Source organism: Tachysurus fulvidraco, chromosome 4, assembly GCF_022655615.1.
Source record: "Tachysurus fulvidraco isolate hzauxx_2018 chromosome 4, HZAU_PFXX_2.0, whole genome shotgun sequence".
Lineage (NCBI taxonomy): Eukaryota > Metazoa > Chordata > Actinopteri > Siluriformes > Bagridae > Tachysurus > Tachysurus fulvidraco.
In genome coordinates, this window is record NC_062521.1 from 20,298,702 (window position 1) to 20,310,441 (window position 11,740).

Consider the following 11,740-nt stretch of genomic DNA (forward strand, 5'->3'; position numbering starts at 1 on the left):
TGGATTTTGATTATACATGCTCCCAGAATGCTAAAAAGCCCAAATAAAATATACTAATCACACAATTCACTACTAATGAGCGCTCTTCTCTCTTATTCAGGTGATAACCAGGATTCTGAACAGTCGTCCGATTCAGAATTTGTAGGTATCCCATCCCTTTTTCCTTCTGCAGCTCTGATATACAGACGATATAACATAACTAATTTCTTATTGCAGGAAAGTGACCTGTATGAAGACCCACAGGGTGATTACAACTATGAGCCTCCCCCTTGTGAGAGAGTCTTCTCTCCACCCCGAAAGATCAACTACACTGGAGGAGACTACCTGGGTACGATGCTTCTTGTTATCCTTATGATCCCAATACCACGATCGAGGTTTTGTCTGTGTCAAAATATCTGTGCAAGAAAACATGCAGATATAAAACATGAATTCAATCATTAAATTATTGAATCATAAAGTACATCATACAGCCATCTCTCAAACTGCCCCAGCATCTTCGGTCAGTGAGCTCTAATTAAAGCTAGAACTTCTGCTTTCTTCTGTTTTCTTCTGTTTAACAGACACACATCCTGGTAGACAAACTCAAAGTAAACCGTTAACACCCTTCCTACCGACTAAACCAAAAATTCCTGAGAAGCCTAAACAACAAGCAAAGTATGATGTAAGTAAAGATATCACAACTTACTGTACATCACAGCTCACATTCAAGCTACACTTAATCTTGACATGATCATGACCTTTAATTGTGACATTGTAGATTTTTCATTCTCTCGACCTCGAAACTACACCTAATTCCTTATTTACTTATTTGCAGGACTACATTGATCCTGAGGAGGACACAGACTATATTGTCCCTTCTGAAAAAGGTCCTGCAACTAAGACATCAGGAGCAAAGTACACTTTTTGTATAGTAATAATTAAAACTTCTACTAAAAACATCTACAGTTAGGTTCCATAAATGAATATTATTAGAGAATTCACTCAAATCCTGCTGGAACTGGGAAAGCTGTAGAATAATTCCAGTTTCAATACAAAAGAAATGTCCATACTGTACAGGATTAGTCTGTGCTGGACTCATGCCCTGTTGGTTGCAATTCGCTGTTGTGGATTCACTCATTTCATAGCCAGGTTATTTATAATAGCTCAGTATTCAGGCTAGAATGATACAATGGTAAACTTTAATCAAGAATTTTTCTTCCTATAGATGACCAAGGAATGCAGTCAAGACGCTCATACAGTCCAGGTATGCTGTTATTTGTAATCTAGCTATTTGTAAGAATCTAAATATAATTTGCTGTGCAGTAGTTTTCGACCAACTTAATATCTGTGCATCTGTGAAGTGCTCTGAGAAGCAGGAATTGTAGATTGTTTCCATGTGTGTTTATTAAGATAGCATAGCCAACAAATAATATAAAACCACAGGCAAAAATCACAACGGGAAAACCATCAAAAAGCAATCAACGGTGTCAAAAATACTAAAACACAAAACAAATCCATAGAAAAGGAACAGAGGTCATACACAGAAGCAAACAATGGCAACAGCAAACAAATCAACAGCTTAGTAAGTAGCAGAGCTAACAATACTTAACAAAGAGCAAAGCCAGCTTCAAAGTCCTTACTGGTGGGAAGAAACCCAGAAGTAATCAAAACTCTAGCAAAGGTTCCTTCTGGTGGTTGCGAAGGGGATTAATCGGTGGAGTTGTGACAGCATTTGATTGTACACAGCTCAGCTAAAGAATAAAAATGTAATTTAATACTGTACTTAACCAACCAAAAAATTCCTCCAACTCTTTGGTACATTGTTAAGAAACAAGAATGCGCTAATATGCTTTGGACTGGAAACCAAACTGTTCAACAACATTAGCTTGCATTAGCAGGTTGGTAGTTTGTGTCACTGTGTCATAGTCAGACTTAATAGATTAAATAAATCAGCATGACCTCAGCGGACCTACCAAAAAACACACTGCTAAGCATTATGAACAGGAAAACAGGAAGACCAGACAGCTGGAAATGGTACAAAGTCTTTGGAAAAACTGTAATCAAGTGCTAGACTGAGGAGGAGAGTGGGGACCAAAACATGTAAAGTTAAGCCGATCAAGTGTAAAACATGCTGACATGTTTGGCTGTTTAGGGCCAGCATAACTGATTTACTTCTTTTTATTAATGATTGATGTATCAGCGAATTCTGAAATGCTCATGAGCATCGGACTTATTAATGTTCTTTAATTGCCTCAGAATTCAGAAGAACAAAAACACTTTGGAGAAGAAGTGTTCAAAAGCACAGAGCAACCTTGTGGAGATTTTACGGAGCAGATCTGCAGATCTCAGACATTTAGTCACACGTGAAGTACTTAAACAGACAACAAGAAATAGTCCAATTTTCTCCTAACGTTAGACACGGTGAAATTATGAATATATAACTATTCTTATCCGTATACACTATATATAACTATAAGCCATTAATACGTTTAAAAATTTAAGGTGGACAAATTAAAACAAAGATTTTGTCATTATTTGAACCCTTTTAAGGTAAGCAGTACTTTCTGTAAACATGTCACAGTTTACAGAAAGTACTGCTTCTCGTATTTCAATATAATTAGTATGATCATGGTAGAATGAGCAAACAAAGAGGTTACTGAACAATAAAACAATAAAAGTTATGCAAATTCAATAAATATACTATGGCACAGTTTTTTGGATTATATTTTACTACCTGTGGCTGTAACATGACAAACACAGTTACTAACAGTTCATAACTCAAAGGTATTGAGCCAGAATACTGATTCGTCTATAACGGAGCAATGAATTGATGATATTGTTGGCATATTCTTCCTGACCACCTACATACGTATGCATCTATTTCTAGATGTCCGTGCTTGTGAAACTAGTAGAAACTTCCTTCACACTCTGCTACTAATATATATGCCAGGCTTAAGTTACAGGGAAAAAAAGGTTATATATTGTGCATCATGCTAATGATTGCTCTCTATTTGTCTATAGATGTCTATGAGGTTCCTGACCATGTGAGTTTTATATATTTATTGTGCGTTATCTGTTTTTTTAAGCAGCACATTTGTCACTTTACTGTACAATCCCAATTATTACCTTATATGTTTATATTATATAGTTTTATATATATATAAACCTTGTTTTTTCTCTATTTAAAGGACAGTTCTCCTTCCAGCAGCAGGTGAGTCTATGGTGACCTTTGAGATACACACTGTTGTGCTAGAAGTGGAAGGAAACTGTGTAGCTATTTTTATTGAGAGAGGAGAAATGTCTCCATTTCTGACTTTCATTCTGCGTGTTATTTTCAGCGCGTTTCTCATGTGCGCTTCTAAGGAAATTCATTTTTTGCTTCTTGTCGAAGCACCTATTAAACACTGTTAAGCGTTGTTTTTAAAAATACATCTATCAATGTATTTGTTTACTGTTTTTCCATGATATTTGTAACACTTCCTCTTTCTGGTCCACAGGTACAACCAGAAGCTACAACCCCCTGCCCTACAGCTGCCTCCTAAACCAAGTCCCAGGTATTACACTTTTAATAAGACTATACGGTCTATAATATTCTTTTTAGGGAATAAAACTATTTATTATATTTTAATGCAGCAAGCACATGTGTAATTTTATTACAACTAAGAAACTAAAGCCACAGATCATGTTGTGGTCCTGAAAAAGTGATTACTTTTTTACTGAGGGCAGTGAAAATCCCTGGTAAACAAGTTTTATATAAGAGTGGCAAAGGTCTTTGAGAGAACAAACATGCCTGTTATGGCCTTCTCTACTCCTCTTTCAAACCAGTTTCAAAGCTATTGTTGTTCTCAACAGTGTGCGCCAAGTAGTATTATTACTAGTAGTGATAGTAGTAGTGGTACTTTACTGACCTAAGAATTTTCCACTCTATTGCTGGGATAAACATAGACATAAGCGTAGACAGCTGACTCATACTGAGCCAATATGAAGCCAGAATTTGGCTAAACAAATGACAGCTGCTTATATTTTAACCAGTTACCAAGTTTCTGTATGCATAGAAAAGAACATTTTGATACAAGAGTTTGAGCAGTAGGTACCGATGAAACCTGAATCATTCATTCATTTTTTGTCAATTTTATTCATTTTTAGTCTTTGCTTTATCCTGGTCAGGGTTACATATCCTTTGTATCTTGGAAAAGACTGTGAGGGTGAAGTGAGAATATACCTGGAATGGGACAGAACCCAATCATAGGTCAACATGTAAACACACATTCACACGCTCGATTAAATCTAGGGGCAATTTAGTGTAGCTAATAACTTACCAGTTTCTGGGTGGAAACTGAAGAGGCCATGTCTTGAGGATTGAGGATTGAGGTTAAGGTGACCATGTAAAGTCTACCCTTACTTGTTGTACATGTGTCCCATATTTGTGCCCAAAGCATGCAGGTGATTAAATTCCTGTTTTGTATAAAATCAAATACACGGTTGTAATCAGATAGATTTTAAATATTTAATGAAAGAAATCAGTAGAACAACACATTAACAACTAGGCTACAACATCCCTCATATTCTATATCTTCATATACAGTATATGATATTAACTGTAATGACTGTGAATTAGAAGACTGGGTCATACAGGGTGATGAGTGACCACTTTATTAGGTACACCTACATTCTATCTTTAAACACTGGCCATTTTTGTAAGTCTTGACCTAAATGCATCACCTGTATTAATCCCCATATTAGGTATGAAATGCTTATAAAATGATTCTCCACCTAATCCGTCAGTTGCATGGAGATTTATTTCCATTCACTATAGTCCACTGTAGTTATATGTAATTTTGTGTGCATGGCTCTGGTAATAATGTACCAGGTAGTGTTGCCGTAGCAACAGTGCCACCAAAAATATCCATCCAGCAGTCACCATATGGTCAGAATCTGTTAGATAGAGGTAGACGATGAATAATGCAAACTGTGCATAAATAATGATAAGCTACAGTCTCTATTATGCAATAACAATGTAGAACAATGTTATGTGCAGTTAGTTTAAAAACACTCCTACACTCTTACCAGCACAACACACACACATACTCACACACACAAACTGAAATATCCATGTCACTGCTGCACAAGGAATGGTAAAATAATATACTACAAGGAAATACAAATAATATCTGATCAGATGTGTTTTTATGTACAGCTGACAAGTTGCGCATAACAAAAGCTTGACTTTAGTCATTAATATTATATAAAGTGACCTATATAGTAGGCTTTTCGCTACAAATGAATAGGTGAATAAATGAATAAGTACATAAATAAAAGACACATAAGACAATCGTCACATAAAAAGAACTTCAGAAACTGTCAAGGAACAAACTGCTACACAAAATGCAATCTTGCGGCTTGTTGTATTGTATGTGGGTTAAATATTGTACTGCAAACAGCCACTGGGGGGCGACAGAGACATTTTAATTTAAATTGGGTCATTCTCTAAAGTGTCTTATTTAACCTGTGTTGCCCCTGTCAAGGACTGAAATATGTGTTTAGCTGCTTCATTTGTGGTTTAAAAGTCTAAAAATCTAAAAGTTTCTTTTCAAATGATTTTGGGGTTTAAAATACACCAGAACACAAGATTTTACTGAGACATCAGAAATACTCTGTCCACTGATATGGAGACAACATGAATGGACAAAGTGGATGAAGAGCTTGTTGATTGTTTACTCTGTTCATTCTCTCTGGTTATTGATCTGGTGATCTTCTTGGACCTGTAATTGTTTTAATATAAATTCATGTAGGGTTATTTTGAGTCACAAGGTACAACAGGAAGTCCAGGACCTTTTTTGTTGCCTTGTATGTGGCAGGAAAAGCTCAACATTTTGTTCTTGTGTATGCCAAACACAACAAGAACCCCCCATACACACACCCAACCACCAACCCCATCACCACCCACCACAAACACCCACATACCCACACACCACCATCACCCCCCCACACACACACACATACACACACACACACACTCACACACACACACCACCCCCAGTATATTCCATCCATCCCTGTCTTTCCTTCACCTGCCTCTTTCTCTATCTTATAAACTGATCAAACCGGCTTGCTCATATTATGAAGAAATCGCAAAGACCTCTGTCCTGAAGCCTTTCTTTTGGCAGAAATGTAACATAAATATCCCCTCGTGGAAAACCTTCCACACAGTCATATCAATAATTATACACTTTTCTCTGTTATATAACAACATATTTATTATTAGGTTTAGATGATCTGAAGCATCCACCGTACAAGTCTCTGTGAATGAGATGTTACTATAGAAACAAGAAAGTATTAGATCAAGCACATTAATATAAACCGGTGAGTTGCCTTGCAGCCAGAACTGCCTGAGCTGCTCTTATGAGATTAAGAGAAGAGGGTTTGAGCTTAAACATATCTTTATACTGCATAGTCTTCAAATCATGTTATATAAGTTTTCTCGAGGCTCCTGTGCATATGGTCCAGGCATTATTATGTGAAGAGTCTGAATAGTCACTGAGTTTTCTTCAAGTATTTTTAACGTTAAGTGTCCATTCCTTTAACATTGAAGTTTAAAGTGAATCTAAAATCTACTTTAGATAAAACCTGAAGCTGAATTTGTTACTAAGCTTAAAATAGTCTTTCAGCTTCATTCATGTGATGGGGAAAAAACTAAACCAGTTCAGCCTACATTCAGATTAGAAATCCGATGGTTTGGAGATAACTGTCATAGCTGTTTTGTTGAAATATGTGGGCAGAAACATGAACAGTCCAAATGATTAACTAGCATCCAGTCACCGAGACTGTGAGAGATTACTTCTAGAATTATGTTTGAAAGTTTTAGTGGAAAATAAAATGAAAAAAACAACAACAACAACAACAAAGACATATCATTCCTTATCAAAACACAAACACGGAAAAGGCAAAACTTTACTTCACTTAATGACTTAAATGCATTTATTACACTCTGAATTTTTTTACACTTGCAGAACTAACATTAAGAAGCCGGTTTCTTGTCCGGTAAGTATTTACCACATATAAATAAAAGGACAATGCAAAAAGAATAGCGATGATCACAGTGGAGTTCTGTTATCTGATTTTTCAGGAGCCAGAGGACGAGGATGACTACGAAGTCTGTATTGATAATGATAGTGAGTATGCAGCAAAATGTTCTTAAAAAAGTATTATAAAAAAGGGTATAACTACCAGCAGGGGGCATGATGCTTTAGTATGTTTGCTTCACTGGGGGTTTGGTTCCTGCTTCTACCCTTTGTGCTCACCCTACCCTGTAGTGTAGGCTGACTGGCATCTCTAAATTGTCCATAGAGTGTGAATGGGTGTGTGTGAGTGTTTGATTGTGCCATCCAAAGATTGAGATTTCGTCCAGAGTGTCCCCTGATTTGTGCCCAGAGTTTCCTGGGATAGACTCCAGGCTCCCTGTGACCCCATGTAGGATAAGTAATAGAGAATCTTGGTATAGATGAATAGATGGATGGATGGATGGATGGATTACTGCAAAAATGTATACATCTATCCAACACACTACAGGTATCATGGCTTTAATGTCTAACAAACACCAAGCCTTTCTCTTGCAGGTTTAACAGAAGAACCGGAGAAGAAGACTGCAGAAGAAAGACGGCCTTCAATCCCTGTCCCTTTGCCAAGAGAAGCGTAAGTTACAACACCATTCAGTACAATTACAGGAAATGAGGTTACAGATTCTTCAACACAAAACTGCAACTAAAATTATTACTAAAATTGTAACTAAAATTAAAATGATTATCTCTGTTTATTAGGAAGAATCCAAAATCATTAGGGTTCCAGGTATGTACCTCTGACCTGAGATCAGGCATGTTGGTTTTGTCTTTTTTTCTTTCTTTTTTTATATACATTAAATGTGTATTATTACATCTTGTAATTAAATTTCTCAAAATTTCAGAAACCAAGCCATCCATCTAGAGACCATGAAGGTATAAATAACTTTGGTCATGAAATGATTATTGCTCTCATTTGTACTCTTTTAGTAGTGTTGATAGTATAATGTGTGTTAATATTATTACCGCAATCCAAACATGTTTAAGTCTGACATTTAGCTAAACTTGCATCAAAAACCGCATCAAAATAATACCATGTAGTATGTGTTGAAGTGCCTTGACTACTACTACTACTACTACTACTACTACTACTAATAATAATAATAATAATAATAATAATAATAATAATAATAATAATAATAATAATAATAATAATATATGAATTTTATAAAGGGATTGTTTGGCATTTTTAGAGATCCTAAGATTTTATTTGTATTTTTAATATAAAAAAAGAAAATTAAACAAACAAACAAACAACAAAACATTGGCAATCATCTCTGTTCCCTATAAGGTGCTTTAAAAGATGGAGAGGGATTTGTGAAGCAGCATCCGACCCAGAAACATATAAACAAAAGCCTGAAAATAGAAAAAAAAAAACACTAGTTGTAAAGCATGGAATTATGATGACTCGTATTTTTTAATTTTAGGATTATTACATGTCCAACACACTTTTATACACCACACACTGGATCTTTACAAGAACAGGATGATTGTGGATAATATGTTTGTCTGTAGTCTTTTTTCTTTTTGCCTGTTGAGATTTTTGTGTATTAATATCTGAAAAAGTTGCATTCCTCTCAATTTTGACCTTGACCTTTCATATTGTTGTGTGTGACGGTCTACAGCTCGGGATTCGGTCTCTCCATCCCCTACAGGATTTTACCTTGTAAAGTGAGTGAGCACAGACCAAAAGCATTTGTAAAATCCAGCGAATATTCACCACATATACTAACCGATTGCAATCGCTTTTCATTTATGATGACTTCTCAGGTCTCTGCCACGTGACAACCTCTGTCAGAGTAAGTGGCTCAAAAATAGATTTTGTCACACACAAACACCCACACACCCACACACACAAACTCACTCTCTCTCTCTTTTTCTGTGTGTGTTCCAGTTGACTAGTTCTCTTGGTAATTTGTCCGTTATGTGTTTGTGCAGAGTCTCCACCAGGGAGAGGAAGCTTATCTCAGGAGGACAGTGCCACTAGGCAGCAAGAGGAGGTGAAAAACATGTCTGCATGAACCTCTTCCTAATGAAAGCCTAATACATTAATCCTTCCTTTTCTGGGTTCCTGTATCATTTTGCTCATTTTAGTGTTTCCAGAGAGTTTCAACTTGCTCTGCACATTATGTACTATTGCTGAATTATATCTATAATAAGCTACTGTACCTCAGTTTGCTGTAATTCTTACTACGCAACCCACCTTACATGGGAACTGTTCCTCGTCCCTCACAGGAGGCCGGTGTGTATAAGAAGCCGTGGTATGCTGGTACCTGTGACCGTAAAACTGCAGAGGATGCACTCGTCCGATCGGCCAAGGTACAATAGTCTTACACATGTTTTATGCTAACGTGTTAACTACCTATCACTTTTTAACACTTTTTTCCTATTCTTTGTTTTATGATATATCTGTTAGAATCATATACAGTCTTGGTTACAGTCAAGTCCAAATGATCATTTCTTTACTTCCTCCCCTTTTTAAAAATATTATTCTTTTTGCTTAGAGAAAGAGTCAAACACATTAAAGGCCTGCTAGAACAAGCTGCTAGGCCAGAGACATACAAACTAATACCAGAAATGGTCAATGTGCAGGTTTTTATTTCACTCAAGCAGAAGCTTCACCTATTAAGAGTCTATTAAAAGCAGAGATGAAGTGATTAAACGGCCCTTCGCAGATAAGTCTGGACACCACTGTGCTACGCCATTTGTTTCTTTATAGAATGTCATGTTCATTTCAAAATACACCGGTACTTGAATTGTTGGATGCAATTTTCTTATTGATATAAGGAATAAAACACATCCAGGTCGTGCTGTTCTAGAAAATTAATCCACATTGGGGTTTTGTGATGCAAATTTGCTGTGTATTTACTGTGTTTCCTGATATGCAAGCGATTAATGTCTAATGTATTAATGAGCAGAACTTTGTGCTTGTTAACCAGATAAAGTTCTATTTAATTATGTGGAATAAATGACTAGAAGAAGCCAGTTCCCTAACCAGCCTTACTCGCTTCTCCCTCTTGAAGTTAATTGTTATTTTCTGTGCTTTCAGTATAGAAAGCTTCCCATAGCATAATCTATATCTATCCTTTATTACATTACAGAATGCTTTTTATTTAATTTGTTTTAATTTGTTACTAGTCAATGGTCACTATGCAAATTTACGACTGTGAGTTGTTGCAAAAGAAAAGACAACTTGTTATAAAGAGCACAATTACATAAAGCTGTCATTGGAATTATAGTTGACAGTTCTGTCAGAGCCATGCAGTTATAGATCATTAATCCATGACCTACAAATTCAAATGTGTGTGTGTGTGTGTGTGTGTGTGTGTGTGAGAGAGAGAGAGAGAGAGAGAGAGAGAGAGAGAGAGAGAGAGAGAGAGAGAGAGAGAGAGATTGAGTGAGGGAGAGTAAGAAAGAGTGAGTGAGTGAGTGAGTGAGTGAGTGAGTGAGTGAGTGAGTGAGTGAGTGAGTGAGTGAGTGAGTGAGTGAGTGAGTGAGTGGGTGTGTGTGAGAGAGAGAGAGAGATAGAAAGAAAGAAAGCGACAGACAGACAGACAGACAGACAGACAGACAGACAGAGAGAAGAGAGAGACAGACAGACACAGAGAGAGAGAGAGAGAAAGAGAGAGAGAGAGAGAGAGAGAGACTTGTCACATATATATTTTTTTTAGCACAGTAGAAACTTTGCAGATCCCAAAAGTTGTGGTCTGTGCACAGGGTTAGTTATAATACAGCACTTTTACAGAATACCTTCACTGTGCTTATCGCATATAAAGTATTTTGTCTAGTTAATATTAGAGTCAAAACAACAATAAGCTGCCTGTGCCGTTGACTTTAAGATCTATAAACCATTGTGTGAAATGATGGCAGATTATTTTGGTGAATAATGATTTAGCTCAAAAGGAAAGAGACACTGATAAACAATGTCAGCAACCAACAGGATACCAGGAAACAGCTCATCATTCAGCATGACATTGTCATCTAAGGAAATGACTTAACAAAATGGACAAGGATATGTTTCTAAAAATAAGCTTTCCAGTTATACATGATTTAAAAGAGAAAAGTAAAAGTAAAAATCTCTTTAAAATAAAAAGAGGTTTTCAAATTGCTCTTTGAAAAGAATGAATCTGAAAAATACAATCATTTCTGAGTAGACAAAGTCAGGATTGGTTTTTTATAGGATTTACAGACAGAAAATCTTAAAACTGGAAGCTAACGTGACTTTTTTGCTGTCATTTGTCAGACAAATAATTGTTATGTTTATATTTATGAACAAGAGATTAAAAACCTAACCCTAACTCTGTCTGAACTACAACAGGACATAAGGGTTAAAGAGTTCGCTTTTATATTTAGTATATTACAGAACATATAGTGAAAAGCAGTGGTGACATGTTTTCATTCTTCTTCGGTGTTTGTGATGTTCCTCAGGACGGTTCATACCTGGTGAGGAAGAGCTCAGGTGTGGATGCCCTGCAGCCCTACACTTTAGTTGTGTTCTACAACGGACGTGTTTACAACATCCCAGTGCGCTACATTCCCACCGCAAAACAGTACGCACTGGGCAAGCAGAAGAACAGAGAGGAGGTAGTGAAAATTTCAGAATTTAACAATACAGCTTGTTCATTTCCTCATGTATTTGTGTTTTA

General features: G+C 36.4%; 1 protein-coding gene across 4 annotated transcripts in view; it reads left to right on the forward strand.

Annotated features, from left to right (window-relative positions):
- Nucleotides 1-11,740, forward strand: part of blnk (B cell linker) — a 35,961-nt gene that overhangs the window by 22,424 nt on the left and 1,797 nt on the right. For all 4 annotated transcript variants that reach the window (XM_047811970.1, XM_047811969.1, XM_047811971.1 and 1 more), the window contains 18 exons: nucleotides 101-141; nucleotides 217-328; nucleotides 561-661; nucleotides 815-866; nucleotides 1,205-1,243; nucleotides 3,001-3,023; nucleotides 3,168-3,190; nucleotides 3,477-3,533; nucleotides 6,990-7,020; nucleotides 7,106-7,151; nucleotides 7,596-7,671; nucleotides 7,797-7,824; nucleotides 7,940-7,970; nucleotides 8,720-8,765; nucleotides 8,865-8,893; nucleotides 9,033-9,094; nucleotides 9,330-9,413; nucleotides 11,523-11,678. In XM_047811970.1, coding sequence (XP_047667926.1) covers nucleotides 101-141; nucleotides 217-328; nucleotides 561-661; nucleotides 815-866; nucleotides 1,205-1,243; nucleotides 3,001-3,023; nucleotides 3,168-3,190; nucleotides 3,477-3,533; nucleotides 6,990-7,020; nucleotides 7,106-7,151; nucleotides 7,596-7,671; nucleotides 7,797-7,824; nucleotides 7,940-7,970; nucleotides 8,720-8,765; nucleotides 8,865-8,893; nucleotides 9,033-9,094; nucleotides 9,330-9,413; nucleotides 11,523-11,678 — 1,037 coding nt within the window. The remainder of the gene's footprint in view (nucleotides 1-100; nucleotides 142-216; nucleotides 329-560; nucleotides 662-814; nucleotides 867-1,204; nucleotides 1,244-3,000; nucleotides 3,024-3,167; nucleotides 3,191-3,476; nucleotides 3,534-6,989; nucleotides 7,021-7,105; nucleotides 7,152-7,595; nucleotides 7,672-7,796; nucleotides 7,825-7,939; nucleotides 7,971-8,719; nucleotides 8,766-8,864; nucleotides 8,894-9,032; nucleotides 9,095-9,329; nucleotides 9,414-11,522; nucleotides 11,679-11,740) is intronic.